General features: G+C 37.0%; 1 protein-coding gene across 1 annotated transcript in view; it reads left to right on the top strand.

The window, feature by feature from the left end:
• Positions 1–980: 980 nt before the first annotated feature.
• The window catches only part of LOC5575990, a 32,292-nt gene continuing 10,956 nt past the window's right edge, over positions 981–22,316 (top strand). Inside the window, exons 1-2 of the mRNA XM_001655895.2 lie at positions 981–1,214; positions 1,610–1,681. Coding sequence (XP_001655945.1) covers positions 1,141–1,214; positions 1,610–1,681 — 146 coding nt within the window. The 5' untranslated portion in view covers positions 981–1,140. The remainder of the gene's footprint in view (positions 1,215–1,609; positions 1,682–22,316) is intronic.

A 22,316-nucleotide genomic window follows, 5' to 3' on the forward strand; every position in this document is an offset into this window, starting at 1 on the left:
CATGCGTATATCGTGTGGCAAGTACGAAGATACTTTATGCCCTGGAAAGTCGAGAAAATTTCCAACCCAAAAAGATCCTCGACCGATGGGATTCGAACCCACGACCCTCAGCTTGGTCAAGCTGAATAGCTGCGCGTTTACCGCAACGGCTATCTGGGCCCCTTTTTTATCCGGAAGATCCTTCAGGTAATTCCTATGAAATTAGATGTAGGACTTTTTTCCGGCAGTTCCTCTGGAATTTTCTTCGAAATTTATTCGAAAGTTACTTTGAAATTGCCTTTGCAAGTTCCTTTGGAATTTTCTTCCGTATTTTTCTCGGAAGTTCCTTCGGAATTACCTTTGGAATTTCTTTCGGAATTTCGTTCGGAAGTTTCTTGGAAATTGTTTCGCAATTTTCTTCGAAACTTCCTCAGGAATTTACTTCGAAATTTTTTTCGAATTTTTCTTGAAAATTCCTTCTACATTACCATCGGAATTTCTTTCGGAAGTTCCTACAAAATTTCTTTCGGAATTTCATTCTGAAGTTCCTTCTTAAAGTTCTTAAAGAATTTTTCTCGGAGTTTCTTTCGGATGTTCCTTTGGATGTTGCTTCGAAAGTTCCACAGAAATTTACTTTTAGCTAAATAACTTTTAAAGGAAATTTCAAAATAAATTTAGATGGAAATTTCGAAACGAAGAAACACCCTGAAAGAACTTTTTGAAAAACCTTCCCGAAGGAAGTTCATTGATAACTTACTGAGAAACTACCTTGGAAAACTTCCGAATGAAGCCACCAGGACGAAGTTTTCCGATGAAAAAATGAAGGTGGAGTTTTTTTTTTGATAGAGTATCCTAAATCCTAAATGACAATTTTATAAATTCCACATGAAATTTTCCGTGTAGCCTATTTATATCATGTTGCGTATCATACGAGTTCTACTTGTTGCAAGACTTGTTGCTGGTCGGCACTGCTGATAACAGCGTTGAACATTTTTCGCTTTGCGCTTTGATGCGGTGAGTCATTACCATTTGGTACTGTCATGCGAACGGAAGTGTACCGACAGTGCCGGTGCTTTTTGCTTGTTAAATATAAAATTTTTTAGCTGATATAGTTATAGAAGTGTTTGAATTCGATTAGCAGATCGGTACTATTATAAGAAAATGGGGCAGACCAGTTCCAGATATCATCTGGACGCCAAAAGTCCTTTCAATCTTACACGGTGGTATCAAACTTGGTAAGTTCAAATCCAAATCATTATCATACATGCCCGCTGTTGTGGAAAAGAAGCGTTGGCGCGGAAAAAAGCGGGAAAACAGAAATTTACGAGAACATTCCAGAATGCGTCGTTCATTCTGGAAAAAGGTATACAAATTATTATTTTACTAAATCTATTAGAAATGGGAATTGATAATTGAAAACCCTGGTTTATCGACAACTTACCAAAATATGCTTCACATCTGATTTTGTTTGAACGAAATTGTTTGAAGTGGTCATCATTGCCACAATTATCGATAAAAATATCTGAATTTAAAAAGTTCTTTAGAATAGGCAAATAATCTATGATCAAAACTGTTAGGCAATCTGCTAAATATTGTGTTTACTTATGTTCTAACTTTTATTCCATTGTAGCTGGAAACGCTTGAATTTCTCTCAACTGAAATCCTGGGGATTCATCGATGGCAGCCTGAAGAGCAGCATTTGGTAAGATGGTTTGATCCGATGGCATTTTGTTAGTGTACCTAGATAATTTCCTTAAGTGTTCACTAAATAAAGATGATCTCAATTGGACTGTGATAATTGGCATTTGTTCGTGTTTTAATTTTCCTTAATTAATGACAAGGCACTGGCTGTACACAGTAGAAGATTAACAATGGAGTAGTTATACTAGTGAAAATAAAAGTAACAATAAATTACGTAATGCTTTTAGAAAGAAGGGAAAGAGGTTGTGAAAAGTACGATGGTTCATATAAAATATTTTCTTTAAAAATAAGTGAGACTTAGGAAGAGAAGGAGGATTATTAATGAGCGAAACGTAATGAATGGATTTTTTTTAGTAAATTCTTACACGTCACCTACACATTTGGAAGATTTTACAGTATAGACACATTCCAGCGTAACGCGACACCACGAGGAACCGACTTCCATTGTGAAATCAGGAAATCAGGCATATTGAATGTACTTAATGGGACAGAGCATGTTTCTCAGCTTAGTGTTCTTATGAGCACTTTCCCGGTTATTACCTGAGGGCTTTCTTTGCCAAAGTTGCAAATTTTGCATTCGTATATCGTGTAATAAGTACGATGATACTCTGTGCCCAGGGGAGCCAAGGACGTTTACATTACGAAAAGATCCTGGACCGACCGGTAATCGAATTCAGACACCTTCAGCATGGCTTTGCTTTGTAGCCGCGGACTCTAATCACGCGGCTAAGGAAGGCCCTTAGGCTTATAGGAAGGTCAGAGTGTAACGTCAAACTGGAAGGAAATAATGAATAATTGAATCTTATTAATATCATTTTATGAGCGTCGCGTTACGATTATCTTTCAGCAGGGTTCTACAAATGGTGACAAAATCGGTAATGTTGCTTTCAGGTTTCGGAATAAATGTATATTTAGTATTGTCTAATGTTTAATACATTCGACATTCTGCCTCACAGTGGAGTAATTTGATCCGATACTAGCCAACATAATTGAGTGTTTCTGTGCAGTATTAAGAAGATGTCAACTTAGTAAAAGCAGTAAAAGCATAAATGGCGCTTGGGGCCTCCAAAGAAATTTGACATAATTGTTTGCAATAATATGCAATAATATCGAGTCTAGTACAGTATGGCCCATAAAAAAAATGCGAAAATGGTCATATCATGTTTTATGATAGTTTTTACATAGAAAATGTGAACGAAACATAAATATTATTCATTACTTGTATTGTTTAATCTCATAGACTCATTTTTTCGCTTTGGATATGATTTTTATCTGTTACTTTCACCTTACCAGAGAGGAATTGGAAGCATACCTTCAAATTTTATCATGCGGACGTCGAGTTCAATATCTGTGTGATGAAAGCTTCTAAAACATCAACGATGACGTGGGATTCTTCACAGGCCTTGTCTCCAGGAAACGCCCATATCAAATGACAGAATTGGTTCATACCTGGGTAATTGGAGATTTAAACATAATTCCGAAAAAACGGCTGATTTTGCAGAGCTTTGATTGAACCTTCATATAAGTGTGATAAGCGGCTCCGTGTTGCTTAAAACCTATGAGCTAGTATTGATATAGGTTGTCTCTAACCGATGCAAAAAATTTCTTCCTCAAAAATCTGTTATATGCCTCTGTATATATTTTTTATTCAACCTTAACAAAAAATAAAGGCATATCAAACCTATAAGACGCAAATGCCCTCAAAACTATCACCCTGACAAAATATTTTATTGTGATCATGAAAAACACGTTCTCTAAGAACTCCTCCATCCTCTGATACCAAACAAACTAAAATTTTCAACAATAAAGTGTGATTTTTGATGGTGAAAAGTTTATCACCAGAGTATACGACAATCAGACACTGTTTCTAGCTTTGGGCGGACAAAACCTTTGAACTTATTTGCTTTATAACATTATCTAGGACAGTAAGAAAAATATGACTAAAATTGTCCTTGATAGCGAAGTTGTGTCAGAATATACTACATTAATCAGAAATTACATTCACTATCAAAAACAATGAAACTAACGCTTGTGGATGCTATATTCACGTTCAAACAATTTTCGCATTTTTTTATGGGCCATACTGTACACGGCTCTGAAAGGCCGTCTTCACAGTTAAGGTCGAAATACTCGTATCTGTCAAAGGATACAAACTCAAGTGGAATTAAATGGTACAGTACTAGATTCGGTTTTTTCAGCTGCTAATATTTATATGTTTCTGTGATTTTTTGAGATTGTTTCTGCCTACTGTACCTCCGGATGGCGGAGAATAACCTTGAATTTTGACGCATTATTGAATTTGATTGTAAAATAAAATTATTTAAACCCGTCACGCGTAGTCGACAGGCCGGCTTTCATGGTTGTCAGAACTAGTCGCAATTCAATAACACAGTGGAGTTCATAGATCTGATAAGTGGGCAAAATCATTCAAACGTTTCAATAAAGTATTTCAAGAAAATTGTTTCAGATATTCGTAGCAGACCATAATAGCTTGTTGGACCGAAAAATCTGTAGAGCTGTCGTACAGCGGGGTATTTGCACCTAGTTTTTGGGTTAAACTTGTTAATCGTCTTTTTGAACTTTTTTGAAGATGATGTTTCCGACTTAGTTGTAGAGGACATTTAAGGTTTGCGTTTAGGATTTATTTACTAATAATGATCTGAAGGATACGGAATTTTGCCGCCCAGTGATGTAATTGAAATTGGTATTAGGCTTAGATTATGTCAATATATCCATATAGTATTTTGAGGATAATGTTTTTATCACAACTATTGATGTCGTTTATGGTCTGAAAATAGTGATCTGAAATTCAGATTCTGAATACCATGGAATTCTGTCTCATAGAGTAGTTCTTAGATCAGATTATTAGGCGAAACTGTGAATATATTTTAACCCGTAAAATGTCATGATAAACCTACAATTTTCAAAACGCTTGTTCCTAGGAATTCTCCAACCAATTGTATTAGTTTTTAATGAAGGGAAATAGTTGTACCGGCTTTAAGCGATGCCGCCATTCTTTTGAAACCCTTCGCGTTTGTCGTCTTGAATTTGATGGTTAGTATTGATCAAATTTAATATCAAACGAAATAAGATGAACAGGAAATTCTATTGGAAAATATGTCTACTTCATACACCACGTAAAATAAATTTAAAAAAGTAAGGTATTTCTCTAAAAATGCTCAAATATTGGAATAAGGTAGGATTCAAAAAGTTACTTTTTTATAATCAATTTTTGAAGCTCTGTAAAAAAAAGTTGCAACTATATAGAGTACCATGTTACTTCATAATCATGTATAATTATGAATAGAAACTTTTGCAATAGAAAAAACAATTTGTTTCAATAAGGCGATATTGTCGTAATCGTTTTGAAAGAGAAAATCTGAAAACGTAGTCTTTAAAAATCCACTTTGTTCAATTTTTGGAATTTTCTCTTGAATGCTGGTGAATTGATTTTTCAATATATTTTTTTCACTAGGTCTTGAAAATTGTGAAAAGGAATATAAAAGCACAAACATAGAACTTTTTTTTTTTTGAAATGATACACATTTTTAACATTTGAATGTTTTTAGAGGTGTGCAAGATTTTCATCACCATCTGTTAGTAATCTGAGCAATTATCATACATAATGCCATTTTATTATATTGATATCACCACCTCATCATTTCGAAACACATTGTGAGGTATTTCTAATAAAAAAAAATGTTTGCGGGTTGAACTCAACATTTTTGAGATTTTTTTTATATATTTGCGACTACTTTTCGATACAGTCCTTAGATTATCGGAATTGGCCCCATCATTCGATTCTAACATTTCCTGTCTACAGATTTTATGGTTTGGTCTTAGCAGGCAGTGATTGCAGCTTTTTTATTGTGCTGTCAAAAAAATCACTGTATTTATATAGGCCTTTTCATGTGACAGGTCCGTCTATGCATTTGTTTACATCGGTGGAGGACCGGTGCTAACACGGGCCTGTCATTTTCATAGAAGAACTGTCAAAGAGCTTCCGGAGCAGCTGATATGAAACGTCATGTGAAAAGGCCTATTGGCCATCAGGTTTCTGTTCTACATTTTATAACAACTTATCATATACAGTTTTGATTCATATTACGGCCAGCTTTAAATTCCGGACAATCTCTTTTGTATGAGAAACATTCCACATGAAATGTTTCATTTTTTGCAGCTCTAAAGTTTTATAAAAAGAATCATAAAAAGGCCACACATTTTGAATTATGTATTTCAAATTTTAAAGGTTCGGAAGCGTATTCTTTACCCACCATTCGAAAGTAAGGCAACGTCCATATATGACGTAGCATTTTTTGGCCAATTTTTGACACCCCCCTCCCCCATCGTAGCCTATTTTCTCATACTTAATACATGATTCGTAGCAAAATCATAGTCTCCCCCCTCCTCCTTAGTATGCTACGTCATTTATGGACGGTTCCTATGGGGTTTCCGACGCTTGATAACGCTGAAGAAGGCTATTGCACCCTTCTCTTTCCAACTACAAGATCAAATGGGATTTTTTGTTTGTTGTTTTCATACGGAAACGGTTTCCGTATGAAAACAATCTATATGCGTGCGTGTGCAGGAAAGAGAAAGGCGATTAAACGTCAGATTGCCTTATACAGAATGGTTTATTTTGTATGCTCTATGCTGAGTTATAATTCACGAGGCTTTAAGTGTCCGTAATATGAATCAAAACGATAGTTATCATGTAATTTTATTCTTATTTTACAATTTTAGGACCCTTAAACTACAAAGTTTTAAATTGGAAGAGTTGCTATATCAAACCGATGTAAATTTAAACAAAACTGATATAAACAAGATTGATAATAACCATATAATACACACATACATGTTTTTAATTATGAATCGTGGTTTACGGTTTACTAGCCGAGTGGAAGTTTAACAACTATGTACCGAAAAGCTAAACATTACATATAATTTGCAATTGGATTAGATGGACAAATTGATGTGAAGATTTGCGAAAAAGTTACACGTCTTCTCAGTGAGAATCGAACTCACGACTCCCCGATCTCTAGTTGGGGCGCGAAAGAGGTGCAATTTTGCGAAAAAGGACCACGTGATTATTGAGCTGAAATCGAATTCAGGTTAACTTCTGCGTTCATGAGTCCTCTCATGGCGTAGTGGTAACGCGCCCCAACTAGAGATCGGGGAGTCGTGAGTCCGATTCTCACTGAGAAGACGTGTAACTTTTTCGCAAATCTTCACATCAATTTGTCCATCTAATCCAATTGCAAATTATATGTATTGCAAATTATATGTAATGTTTAGCTTTTCGGGAGTTGTCATATAATATACATATAATATACAATTATTAGCTCGGCTGTTTTACATTTCCGATCCAGAATAAGTGAATTTACAGTCCATAAAAATTAAAAAAGTGGTAATGAGATGTTTATTGATTCTTTCTTGCAGAGGTCCACGCCGTTCAGGACCAGCGTTATTTGCATCGTGCATTTCATTTACCTATTAGGGTATTCGTCCTATTATGGAGAACTTAAGCACGGTGTTGAAATTAAAATCGTATTTTACTGTCCGAAACCCAAATATTATAGTATTTTCCACTGTGAAGTGTTAAAACTATCCTTTATCTGGAGTATAGTGAAGTAAAAAAGTAATTTTTGGAATCAAACATACATTTTTTTAACATAAATCTGAAGCTCTTCCTTTGTCCTATTATTGCGGTATTTCGTCCTGTTGTTGCGGTAGTGCCGTCCTATTATTGCGGTATACCAAAAATCATAGATTTTATTACATTCAGTATACATTCAATGCCACACAATGTTTAAAGATTGAAATTATGCGCCCTCCATGTTAATGACACTGCACGATACTGTCAGTTTGTGTGACTTTGGACATATCTATAAAGAAAACTTATTCATTACTTTATGTCACGATTCGAAAACAAATCAACAGAATCGAATGATTTTCTGCCGATTTCATCTCCTGGACAATGTAAATGTGAACAGACAAGGTTCTTCCATCTGAGACCACTAATCGCTATATAATAAATGAATTTGTTGACTTAAGTATAACCTACAATTTTGGTGCTTTTAAAAATATATCCAACTAGTTTTCACCAATCCAATGCAATTTTAAAAGATTGCTTCCTTGCGATCAGTTTGTATCTTAGCTTTCCAACGTATCGTGGGCATTTTCAATCAGTTCACGTGATTTTTTGGTAAAATATTATGTTTATTTGCAATATATTTGTAAATAAGAGCAACTACAGGGAAAAATAAACAGAAATCTATTATTTGACTAAATATATGTATGAATGACACAAAATTATGTCACAAAATAGTGTCCTAATAATATAATTAATTTTTCCAGTAATTACATTCAATATGACTAATGAAATATCGAATTTTACAAACAAGTTTACAGATACCGCAATAAAAGGCAAAAAGCAATTTTCATTGTCCTATTATTGCGGTACACGCTTTTTCTCAAAAATATAGAACTTTTATTCAAAATTCAATATCTAGCATATAACTACATCCATACTTAACTAATATACTCGCTGTATATAATTGTTTTGGTTCTAAACTTAAATAATCACGCTTATGAAAACCCGTCCGTTGATAGAGGGGTTGGTTAAAAATATAGGCTTTTCTTGATGCATAATCTAAAACTGTTCTTCCAACGATCAAAATCTTGGAAATATTACAAGCTTTCATTTTTTTTTTTTTTTTGCTTCGAGAGACTTTACCCAGAAGGGGCATTCGTCTCTATTGAATACTTTATTTGAAAAATAAACATTAGTAACTGTTACATATTATATGCACTTGAAAATTCCTATCTTTTTCGTAAAGCTAATGAGTTTGGTTTCGGTCGTTTTTTCGTTCTGAAGAATTCTTCGTAGCTCGTTACTAATTCCTAGTTCTCGACGCGCCGCGTTGTACGACTGGCATGATGCCAATACATGATGAACGGACAGGTAGCGGTCACAGAGAGTGCATTTTTCACGAGGATTTTTCTCAAAGAGGTAGCGTTTCGTGAACCAGGCGTGACCAATACGAAGTCTAGTCAAGACTATTTGCTCCTTGTGGTTTGATCGGTCAATCCATCTTCCAACGTTCGGTTTAACTATCTTCAAATAATTCCGAGGCGCTTGGTCCCAGGCTGATTGATGTGCACGCCAGATTTCTCGTGTAACCCATACTTTTATGTCTTGCGCTGGTACATCTTCTTCTCCAACTGGTTTGTGCCTGCCGCAGTTTGCTGCACTGTCCGCTTCTTCATTTCCTGGAATCCTAGAGTGACCCGGTATCCTTCAATAACTTTTTCGATTTTTTGTACGAATTATTTTATGTACGAATTTCTTGATTTCCCTGACTCCAACGCTTGAAGGGAGCTGGCTGAGTCACTGAAAATTACAGACCTGGTTTTAGCACGATGAGCTGCATGGGCCAAAGCTGCAGCTTCCGCCGTGAACACTGAACATTGTTCAGGAAGACTTTGTTCAATTCTAATGCCAGGTCCAATAACTCCATACCCCACTTTTCCTTCTGCAAGTGATCCATCTGTGTACCAATGGTCAAAGTTTTCATAATTTTCCGAAACTAGTCGGCGGAAAATATCCTGTGCCAGATGAGGTGTTTGTCCAGCTCTGATTTTTGATTTTACAGTCCAGTCTATAAAAGGTTTTTTCTTGTTCCACGCTCTGTGGAACATTGTATGCAGTTTACTTAATTTTGGCAATGGTTTTCCTGTTAGCGTCTGGAATAAAGTATCGGCTTTGACCCATAGATTGCTAGTTCCGCTTGCAGATTTTTCAAGAGTTGCACACGCTTTTTTGATGATTGTCAGTGTTGCTGCGTGCTGAAATGGGAGGCATCCACTTTCCACCATCAGAGAAAGTATTGGAGATGTTTTTAGAGCACCAGATGCTGTTCTGACAACTTGATTGTATACGGGAGAAAGTTTTCCTAATAGTTCCATTCCGTAAAAAAGTTTCGAAATTACAATCGAGTTTCCAATATACAGCAATGTTTTCCGATCCGCACCTTTCGATATAGCTTTGAGTAGGTTTAGTCGACTTCCGCATTCTTCTTTTACGTGCTTCGTATATGCATTGAAGGTGCATTTCCGGTCAAATAGCACTCCAAGGATTCTTGTTACCTTCGGTTTATCTAGCTCATTATCGTTTAGAATGATTTTGGCGCCCTCAAGATGCCATCTACGGTGACGCTTTAGTTTGCAGCAGTGCATTGTGGATGATTTAGAAGAAGATAAGTCGAACCCGATATCTGTAGCCCATTTGTCTACTAGATTAACCGCTTTCTGGAGTCGTTTTCTCAGGTAACTGACGCGTTTTCCTGCAGCCACTAGGATTATATCGTCTGCGTACAGAAAGACTTGCACATTCTTTGGAACGATAGAAAACACCGAGTTCATAGCCAATAAGAACAGGGAAACTGATAATACAGACCCTTGAGGAACTCCATTTTCCAGGTGTTTAGACTTTGATAGGGCGCCTGCAAAACTAACCCTGGCTGATCGGTGCTGAAGAAAATTGTTGAGGAATTTGTTCATGTTTGTTCCAAGATTGTTCTCGATGATAGTATCTAAGATGTTTCTGTGCCAAACTTTATCGTAAGCCTTCTTAATGTCAAGGGTGACGACTTCGCAGTGTTCTCCTTTCTTCGCCGCTTCCGTGATGAATTCATCTAGTTCGGCGAAATAGCAAGTAGTGCCTTTTCCTTTGCGGAACGCGAACTGACGCGGGTGGAGTCTTTTGTTGAACTCAAAGAAATCCATCAAGCGGCGGTTTATCATCCTTTCCATTGTCTTGGCCATGCAACTAGTCAGTGAAATGGGGCGAAAACCATTAGCACCATTTGCAGATTCTCCCGGTTTTGGAATTGGAATAATAATGCTCTCCTTCCATGTCAATGGGATATCCCCAGTCATCCAGATATGGTTGAAGGCTTCGAGAAGGGTTAGTTTACAGTGAAAAGGCAGATGTTTTATCATGGGATAACCTATGTTGTCCACGCCCGTTGAAGTTCCATTTGCGCTTTCAAGAGCTTGAAAAAGTTCTTGAATGGAGAACTTTTGGTCCATAGGAGAGACGTTGTTTGAAATGAGATTAAGTGGGGTACCTTCTCTTAACAGTTTCTTCCGCAAGAACTCCTCGGAGTATCCTTCATTAGCCGACGTAGAAGCGAAAAATTCTACAAGAAAGTCGGCTATAGCAGTAGGGTTGCTATTGTGTTCTCCGTTGATTATCATTCCTAGTTTATTAGTGCGCCTCTTACCACTGAGTTTGTTAAAGCTTTGCCATAGCTGTGAAGTACTAGACTTAGTTGTGAATATTTCCTGAAAACTTGTCCAGGAATTCGTTTTGGCTTCCTCGATCATTCTTCTCGCTTCCCGCTTAGCCTCGTTGAACTGTTGCTTGGCTGCTTCTTTACCAGGACTGTCGTCTTTCAGCTTTCGCAGTTTTCGCAGGGCTTTTCTTCGGTTTTTCACAACTTGCTTAACTTCATCGTTCCACCAAATTTGTCGTTTCTTCCCGGGCATACCTTTAGTTCTGGGAATGGACTCCGATGCTGCTTCGTGAATGGCCTGTGTAATTTCTTCTATAGAGGTGACGGTGTTTGGAGGGATTTTATTAGCCACTATTGTTTCAAATTTTCCCCAGTCAGCATCCTTGTAAATCCATCTTTTCGTATATTGGATGGTCGGGAGCGGATTGTTCAATTGAATTGAAATTGGGAAATGATCACTTCCATGTAAGTCGTCGTCGCAGATCCAAGAAAACTTGGATGCGAGACAATTAGAGAAAAACGAGACGTCGATTGCAGAAAACGTCCCCGAAGAAGCATGATAGTGCGTTGGTGAACCGTTGTTGAGTGATATGAGATTGTTATCAACTGCCCATTCCAAGAGAGATCGCCCGCGATTATTAGAACGTGAACTACCCCACACTTCTTGAGAAGCATTGAAGTCGCCACACAAGAGAAATGGCGGCTCAAGGGATTGTACAATATCAGTCAACTTACTTGTGAGAGCGTCACTACTTACGGATTGTGGGACGTAAATTGACACTATTGTGAGGTTCCACGGTTTACCTATTCTTGCGATAGGGGGATTAGGGGCATAATGAACATACGGGGCGAAATGGACACCCCCTCAATATCTGAGAATATGCATACTTCATCAAAAGTTCATACACTGCATGAAATCTGTAATGCATTTGAAATGTTTGACGGTATAAAAGTTTATTTTTTGCTTCAAATGACCATCCAAATTTGAATTGAAGTTTTTCTCAGTTTCAAATTGGCATATAAGCAAGGCCGTGGAAGAATCTAATTTTTGAGTAAAATAACAAGCCCAGAAAGATTCTTTTTAGCTATTATGATTGAGGAAGAGTCCTTTTACGTATCGGAACGATTGATAGTCATTAAATATATTGGATTCACTAAGTTTCATGTAAGTGTTCGTTTCGCCCCGACACCTTTTTACCAGCCTTGTTTTCGACCTAATTTTCTATCTCGCTTATCTGACATATGATATGATTTTTATCATCATGAATGAATGTAGTACGTCGTAATAACGTGCTTAACGTGTCCATTATGCCCCTAATTCCCCTACATACGAGAAGATCAGATGCAAAATTGATGAATTCGTGAGGAATATCACGACGAACGCCAAGCCCGCTGATACCGCTGCCCATGCTTTCCGCTCGATTGCGGATCGACCATGCGTAGTTGTTGCTGAGTAGGTTATTTGTTCTGGTTGTCATCATTTCTTGAAGACAAATTATCGCTGGATTGCTGTCATCGACGATTTTGCGGAGCTCAGCATAGTTCCGCCATACACTTCTTATGTTCCACTGTAGCACAAAAGTTTGGTTGTTTCCTCCAGATGGGTTTGATGATTCCGATTCTGCTACGGAATGGATATGTTGGTTGATGGGAGCTAAATTAGCATCGTTTGGTGAAGAGCGAGATGTCGATTGTCGAGAGGTTGCTGTGGAGAATGCTGCGGCATCATTTGAGCTTAGAGAAGAAGATATGATGTTACTTGCCTGAGATACAGACAAGCTCCCCGCACCAACTGCCGCCACAGGCTCAATCCATGAACTGGGAACATCTGTGGTCAGGGCCAGTGCAGGGACTTGCCGGGGGTTTACGGACCCCACTCCGACGCCTCCTGAACTTGAATTGATTATCCTAATATCTTGGTTGACGGGATTGGCATCGGTTGATGAAAAGCGAGATGTTGATTGTCGAGAGGTTGCTGTGGAGAATTCTGCGGCATCATTTGAGCTTAGAGAAGAAGATATGATGTTACTTGCCTGAGATACAGACAAGCTCCCCGCACCAACTGCCGCCACAGGCTCAATCCATGAACTGGGAACATCTGTGGTCAGGGCCAGTGCAGGGACTTGCCGGGGGTTTACGGACCCCACTCCGAAGCCTTCTGAACTTGAATTGGTTATTCTAATGTCTTGACCACCATTGATTGGAGATATTTGTTGGTTGTCACTTGAATTGTTTATCCTATTTGTTCGATAGCTACCCTTGATTGGTATTGACTTCTGTCTGGCAACGGTCGATAGTTTCGCACTTGATTCGTTTCTGTTTATTATTTTACTGTTTTGGCTAATTTGGTCAGAATTTGGATTGTATGTATGAGAGGAGTTTGGTGTAGGGTTTTTGGGATTATTGAGGGAAGGATGATCTAAAAGCTGTATCGTGTTTGTTGAAAGAATGTCATTGGTTCTTGAAGAACTGGAGCCGGCCGAACAGTAGGGTCCTCCATCTACGGGTTGGGGTATGGCGTCCCGGATGAATTTTCCTTCCTGTTGCGCTTCTTTTAGAAGTGAGTGTGGTACTGCACATTCGCACTCCTCAAACCGGCTGTGTTGATGACCTAACAGAAATTGATTGGAGTTTACTGTATGCTGCTGATTGTTTGCGGTGCATTCGATGGTTGATCGTAACGCTAAATTATTGGGTTCTACTTGGTCCATAATCGGTGGAGTTGGAAGAGTCATAATGCATTGGATCGTCTGTTTCGGATGGGTCTACCGCTTCGTTTCTGGATTTATTGATGGTGTTTCTGGTCAAGATGGGACTTCTCACTGTGTTTGGTTGTTTTTTCGGTGGTGGGGACATATTTGACCTGGAGGCACGCTCATTGTCATTTTCATTCGAGGGAGTTGTTCGTTTCGTTTTATGCTTTTTGTTGTTGCTCTTTGAGTGACTCGGTTCACTGCTCTGCGAGTTAGTTCTAGCTCTCATTTTTATATCCTCGATGTACTTTTTCATGCCTTGGTTTCCCGCCTCTAACTTGGCGATCCTTTCGTCTCGTTGTTTCAAGTCAGCGAGCAACTCCTTTATTTGAGTATCTTTCTCAGCGTTCTTGGTAACGATATCGTTAAATTTGGCTTCCAATACTTGAGTGACATGAGCCAGACTACTTTCAAGTTCTTCAATTTTTTTCTGTTTCTCCGCAAGTTGGGTCGATAAATCACTTAGTTTTATCTGATCCAATCGCGGCTGTGCAGCAATCCGAGCATAACTGCCATTTCCCGCCTCAACACGCTTTCTCGCATCAGCCTCTGTCAGGTTGCAGTCGATTTTTGTTTTGATGACCTCCATCTCTTTTTTGTATATTGGGCATTGTCGACTGGTGGGTCGGTGATCTTTTTCGCAGTTTCTACAAAAAGGGGCGTCTTCGCATTTTTCTCTTTCTTCGTGATCCTGCGAGCAGTTGTAGCAGCGTTTGGAATTCGTACAGCTCAAACGAGGATGTCCGTATTCAAAGCAGCTGAAACATAACATCGGGTTTGGGTAATATGGGCGTGTTTTGAAGTTGAGTACTCCAATTTTAACGTTCGCGGGATATACGCTCTTGTTGAACGTCAAGATAATGACTGCAGTTCTATCTTTGTTGCTTTTCAATATCCGACGGGCTTTGATCACTCCTTGGCTGCTTAGGTTCTCCACAATCTCTTGTTCGTCCTTTTCTATCACGTCATAGGCGGAAATCACACAGCGGCTAATGTTAAGCGTTGGATGCAACACTACTGAAACTTCAGTTCCGTCACAGAGATGCGTCATCTTCAAGAGTTTTTCAACTTGCGCAGGCTTCCGGGTCCGTATAACATACTTAGTACATCTGCTTACACTTCTGGAGTCTTCTATCGGTCCTGCCCAGTCTTCAAGGCTTTTCCCAATGATGAACGGTTCAATTGGGAGATTTGTCCCATCTTTACCGGTCATTAGCAAGGTTGTCACAGCACCGAACTCGTTGTGGGGATCCATATACAACGGCAGAGTTCTTCTATTTGACCCTCCTGGGTCGCCCCCACTGGTGGAGGCCATTCAACACTTAACTTGATACCAACAGCTTCAGCGAGATCAAATACCGCATAAAGTGATAGTGGTCACCCACTACCTACCCCAGCGCGGAGGGAATTGGAAATTAGGAATTGGAAAATCTGACCCTACCTTTTATAACGATGTTCTTCTGGTGACTCAGTAGCGATCAAGTTCGTCGCTTATCGCCTACAGATGTCTTCTTGCACTCTACTTCTTGCACTTCACAACCACTATAGCATTAAGGAGTAGCTTGGTCCTTCGTAGTTCACATACACGGCATGCACAAGGTGGGGACGCTTTGTCGCCCAAACAGGTGGTTTACAATACCCCGACACTTTTCACGCGTATGATCGCCTGATACGACAGGTAACCCCGCTCGCGAATAAAATCGCGGTTAGAGGTGGCAAAACTTCGCGGTTAGGTTGACCAATAACACTAAACTCACGAAATCCTTTCGTCGGAAGGCGTAGCGCTAGCGCTCCGAGATATTAACGAGGTACGAACCAACAGGGGTCTTAGCTCCGATTTATTGAAGAACGACCGTACACTTCGGTTGCTCAACACGAACTGTCAAGCTTTCATTATCATCAGTAATATCCATAGAAAATAGAGTTTTCGATAAATAATGAGGGTTTAATTCTTATACCGCAATAATAGGGAATACCGCAATAATGGGCCAATTACCCTATTTAGGACAATCTATTTGTTGGGCTAAGTTATACAATTTAGTACGTATAGCCAGTACGCAATAAATGCAATAATTTGAAAAACTAACATGGTCAGGGAATGCTTCAGCCGTTCCATGCACTTTTCTTTTCTTAAAAGGTCCTCTAAATTTACAGCTCATTTAATGATCTTAAAATTACTCCAGAAGAAGTTTTAGAAAATGGCGCATACCTCTAGGAATAAATTATTCCACATTTATTTAATGACTCAACTCCATAAAACGAATGGTAGCGATCATCAATCGGAACCATCTACTCAATTACTTTTGTTTGTCAATTTAAAATAATCAGAGAATTAGTATTAATGCCTTAGGTATAAATCTGAGAAAGAGGAGGCAGCTCACGGACAGCTGGCATTTTTTTTTCTAGCCTTCTTTGACTTTTTTTTCAATTCTTGGGTAGTGCACAACGGTCAGATGAACTTGGTCAAAATCATATTTACTTCATGTTGTTCACTACTAAAAACAACAACAATTCAAGTAATCTATTGCGCTCTTTGATAATAATGTTTTGGATTATGTTCATGAATTGACAATTTTCCCAAATGTTCCGTAAATCCAACGAGTCCATTCAAAAAAAAAAAACAAAACAGTGCCATTTGATCAGCTTTAACCGGAAAACGAGAAAAAAAACATAGTCTTACAGCATTCCATGTTAAACCAATCTAGTGGGTCACTGAATTCCGTGAAAGTTTGCTATTTTGTTCCTCATCCCAAATAAGGATACACGTGTTTTTGATTTTTATTTTTTTATTAGGAGGACCATTTCCGGAATAAGGTAACCAGAAAAATCACCTTCATGGGGCCTTCCTTAGCCGAGAAGTTAGAGTCCGCGGCTACAAAGCAAAGCCATGCTAAAGGTGTCTAGGTTCGATTCCCAGGTCCAGGATCTTTTCGTAATGGATCGGATGGTCCAGGATCTTTTCGTAATGGAAATTTCCTTCACTTCCCTGGGCATGGAGTATCACTGTGCCTGCCACGAATTGTATATCAATGCGTAAATGGCAACTTTGGCAAAGATAATTGTGGAAGTGCTCTTAGAACAGTAAGCTTAGAAGCAGGCTCTGTACCAGTGAGGACGTAATTCCAAGAAGAAGAAAAAGAAGAAGAAGAAGAAGAAGAAGAAGAAGAAGAAGAAGCATAAAAAGAAGAGAAAAATCGCGACTCTGCTAATTTTTTTTAAGTCATTACTTTTTAACCGCATTACCAATTTTCAATTTTCTTGGACGAAATGAAAGCTAAAGATTTTGACTTTTCAAGAAAATTATAAAATTTCACAAAAAATGTTTTTTTTACATGAAAAAAAAAATCGTTTTCTTGTGTTTTAAAGGCTTCGGGATCAAAGGGACTATTGATGTTCTTATTTTTTCTTGAAAGTTAAGAAAAGTTTACGTTTACTGTCAAATTTTCAGCGATGTTTGTTTTTTGGGTTATGAGATATATTAAAAAAGGCATTTTTTTATGGGCACACACTGTAGGTCTCAGCGTCTCTTATATTATCAACCCTAAACGATAACCAAACGTGTACTTTGACGATTTTTTTTCACATTAACAAAACCTTACTTCCCGTCAATATATAAATATAGAAGTATCTTCAATTATCCTCTCTGGGCATCGAACTTATCCTATCCAATTCAAATCAATCTATTAAATCTGAACAACGAATTAGTCTGGGTAGCTTTCGCCTGTTAAAGAATGCATGAATCCTGTACAAGAGCCAGATATAAGGATTGTTCATTTTATAAAGTGGACACCTTGTACATGCAATATCATTTTTATTTATCAATCAAATCGTGATCGGTTTTCTGTACATCGATCGACTAATGTTGTACAATATTGTGATAATAAAAAAACCACAAAAATATTTTAATTTCACACTAATAAGGCAAAACGTTTCAAACGGTCGATTTTTGGAGGTTATGAAAAACAATGATTGCTAGAAATTGGCTGGGAAATTCGACAATCTCTATTTATTCTTTTCAAATAAGGCTTGTGCTTCGAAAGCATTATCAACCAGAAGCCTGAAGAAAAATATGATGTAATTTTTGGAGCAACAATTTATCAGATATCATACATTATTTTTTCACTGATTTTGTTTAGAAAAAAAAATTGAAATGGAACTGATATGAGTAGAATTTTTAGATTTAAAGTACGGCATGACGGAAGTACTAATATAGTATGTGCAAAATAACCTACGCCTCCATAGAGTTGCTAATTTGGTCCCCACGTCACATTAGAAGCACAATAGTAGAACAAATGTTTTATTTCCAGATGACCTTTCAAAGCACAATGACAATCATCAAAGTTATTAACACTGCTGTATTCAAATCGAAATTATTTTCCATGTTTTGTTTTCATAATGTGGAGTTCTTAGGAGTGTTTGGAAAAACTATTTAATTCTTCAACCAAATGCATTTTGTAAGTTTTTATTTTTTCATAGCATTGTTGAATAATAGTTGAAAGATGCATAGAAAAACGATTACGATTTTATCAGTAAATAAAAAAGATATAGCAAAAATGAAGTGTCCACTTTATAAAATGAACAGTTCTTAAGTCCCAAATGTCTGTCTAAGGTAACGAACCAGACGGTGGGCCTTGATGAATTTAAAACTGCTTCAGCAAATAATTTTCCTTTTGCAACTTCTTAGATTGCGCTTATTGGGATCGATCTTAAGAACTGTTCATTTAGAACAATCGATTTTTGGAGGTTATCAAAAACAATGATTATTAGAAATTGACTGAAAAATTCGACAATCTATATATTTTTGTTTTCAAAAAAGGCTTGTTCTTCGAGAGCATCATCAAGTAGGAGCCGGCGAAAAAATATCAAGTTATTTTTGGAGCAACAATTTTCAAGATATCATAAACTCATTTTTCACTGTATTTTTTAGAGAAATATATTTCACATTTCAATAGAACTGATATGAGTAGAATTTTAAGGTTTAAAGTACGTCCTGATGGAAGTACTAATAAAGTATTAATATGGAAAACAACCTACGCCTTCATAGAGTTGCTAATTTGGTCCCCACGTCACATTAAAAGTACAATAGAAAATCAAACGCTTTATTTCCAGAAGACATCCCAAAGCACAATGAAAATCATCAAAACTGGGAACACTGCTGCAATTTGATCGAATTTATTTTACATGAATTGTTTTCATAATGTGTTATTCTGAGATAACCCATTAAAATATGGCTAAAATATTAACGTCCCATAAAAAAATATAAAATTTCCATAAAAAATGCAATATTTGCCAGTAAAGAAACAAGGGTAAAATCAACAGAAAAATTAAAAATTTACATAAAAAAATAAAGAAGTGCATAGAAAAAACAAAATTTTCCATAAATAAAAAAAATTTAAGCAATAAATAGATTCAAAAGTGCAGTAGAATCGACAATAATCTCACTAAAAAATATCGAATTTTACATTTAAAAACCTCAAAATGTCCCTATTTTCTTCATAAAAAGCATGAAATAATTATAAATTTTCCACAAAAAAAGACAAAATTTGCAATAAATAAATAATAATTCGCCCACAATAAATAAAAAATTTCCATTCAATAAATCAAAAACAGCAATAGCAGTAAATGCAAAGTTGCAATAAACAAACCCAACTGAGAAATTCAAAATGATAATCAATACATGAAAATGTTGTAGAAAATTCCAATATTTAAGTAAAACTTTCTTTTAAAAATAACGTAAATTTCCAATAATGAGTAATAATGTGTGTAATGGATTTCATAAATTTTCAGTCAAACTGAAGCATTGTTTTCAGTGGTCTAACAACACTTAGCGCGCTCGGAAAAGTTCTATCATGCCGCATAAAGTGTTGCCACAAATGATGCTTAGTTTGTAAACACCAGTTCCCTGGCTGGTGGGGCATGAGAGCATAAGCTTCTACCATCAATGTAGTTGGACATAACCCAAGCAGTGACATAAGTGTTCCTAATATTGGAAGATTAGATATCCCATGTTCCATGTTTCAATTCAACTTTGCCGAAATAATTAAAATTGTAGCGCCTAACGATGCACAGTGAGAAAATCGGGCTCCAAAACGCGACTAAATGCAATATCTCAGCTGGGTAATGGTTTCAGGAAATGATTTTGACCATTCTAGATCGGAAAAAGGCTGCTGAATCGATTGGTGGCGGTCCCATTGACCGGAGACTTTGCCATGGCCACCTAGAGCCCTGGAACCATCCTGAGTTCCTTACGGCAAGTAGAATTATTCGAACTGATATAAACTGTCATGATTTCGTTTTGCTGCGGAACAGCACACGACAATATTCTTGCATGGCGGATTTAGTGATATGAATTATTGACTATAATGGCCATTTCATGGTTCTGGAACTAACCCGGAACATCCGTAAAATTGTAAATCCTGAAAAAAAAAAATGTTCTGATAGTTCCTTTGGCTCTTGTTTGTTAGAAAGAAGTATTCTTACAATTCGTATTTAGTAATCTGAAAGTTTGACCATTACGGCCATTTTATGGTTCCGGAACTAACCCGGAACATCCGTAAAATTGGAAATATTGAAAAGAAAACAAATGTTCTGATAGTTCGTTTATGTCTTGTTGATAAGAGAGAAGTATTCTTACAAGTCGGATTTAGTAATCTGAATGTTTGACCATTATGACCATTTTACGGTTCCGGAACAAACCCGGAACATCCGTAAAATTGTAAATATTGAAAAAATATGTTCTAATAGATCCTTTATCTCTTGTTGGTTAGAAAGAAGTAATACAATTTGTATTTAGTAATATGTATGTTTGACCATTATAACCATTTTATGGTTCCGGAACTAACCCGGAACATCCGTAAAATATTGGAAGAAAAAAAATTTCTGATACCGAAATTTCGGGTGAAAATGATCATTTTTCACTGTTTTCTTGGTATGCTTTGTAAAATTGTATCAATACCATACAACTAAATGCAGGAAAACAAGTACGACGGTGAACCTCGTTGGCGCATGTACTGAAATTTTCTAACAAATGTGATGTTAATGCCAAAAATCAGCTCTAATATTCAAAATCGGGGAATCCCATTTCGGGGTGAAATTGATCACTTGTCACCCTACTGATCAATTACACCCGAATTTACGGTAGTTCCTTTGTCTCTTGTTGGTTAGAAAGAAGTACTTTTACAATTCGTATTTAGTAATCTGAATGTTTGACCATTATGACCATTTTATGGTTCCGGAACAAACCCGGAACATCCGTAAAATTGTAAATATTAAAAAATATGTTCTGATAGTTCCTTTGTCTCTTGTTCGTTAGAAAGAAGTACTCTTACAATTCGTATTTACTAATGAAATCGTAAATGGTTTTCTGTACATCGTTCAACTAGTATTCGACGATGTTGTGGATAGTCGAGGTCTTTGGTATAAGATCTAATTACTTTTCTCTTAAACGTCAAAGTTAAACAAAGTTAAAGATTTTATTTCGCAAAACAAGCATCTTCAATTCTATAGTAAATCATATGTTGTTCTTCTTCTCCGTTTTGTAAAAGGTAGTTATTTAAAACTTTCAATGATATTCCTTCAATCTCTTATATGATGCCCCTCTTGAGACATATTTATGATAAAAAAATCTGAATTGCCAATTCGTAAACTGGTTATTCTAAAAATTCCGATTGGTACTCAAAGAATAACATATTATGTAAATGCTACATAGAAAAAAATATATGAAATGTGAGAATGGAAACAAAATATTTATCTTTTATCTCTTATTGTTATTATTAAGAATTCTAGTCACATTTCTTATGCCTATAACATTAATCAAGTATGAACAATTAAACAATAAACGGTTATAAACAAAAATACAAAAAAAAAACTATAGAAATCAAATACTAACGAAGAAAAATCAACAATTTTTAACAAACATTGACAAAAAAAAAACAAAAATGACGCTCGTCATTCGTTATCAGACATTGAACTCTCTTCGCTAGACAATTCTTCAGAGCTTTCTATGTCAGAGCTTTCCTCATCCGTTTGTGCTGATTCCTTGTTTTCGATCTCCATTTGATGACCTTCATAATATTGTGCCAAATCGATATCATGGTCTTCATTAGCGTTGCAATTTCGTCGTTTTTAAACGTAGTGTACGATATTTAGATGTCAGACCACGCCAAAGCTGCAACCATTATAAAGTGCAAGTTATCTTCCGGAGTTGTTTTTCGGGCTAGGTTAGGCCTCGAAAATTTATGCCGATTGTGCATGCGTTCGCCTGCCTGCTCATCAACAAAATTTAGAGTGTAACGCTAGAATAAAAAACCAGATAATATTTTATACACTTTAAGCTAACAGTACACTTACCAATTTGATGATGTACTCCGATAAGTGTTTGTACTTATGCAAGCAAGGTGGCAACTTCTTTATAAAAAGGAAATCTGTCAGTATGTTTTTTCTAATTCCTCGTATAAAATTTTAACTTTCTCGGGTTCGAGCCTTTGCGATGAGAGTGCCAAACTGCTTCTTCTTCTTCTTTCTGGCGTTACGTCCCCACTGGGACAGAGCCTGCTTCTCAGCTTAGTGTTCTTATGAGCACTTC

This window comes from Aedes aegypti, chromosome 3 (assembly GCF_002204515.2).
Source record: "Aedes aegypti strain LVP_AGWG chromosome 3, AaegL5.0 Primary Assembly, whole genome shotgun sequence".
Classification (NCBI taxonomy): domain Eukaryota; kingdom Metazoa; phylum Arthropoda; class Insecta; order Diptera; family Culicidae; genus Aedes; species Aedes aegypti.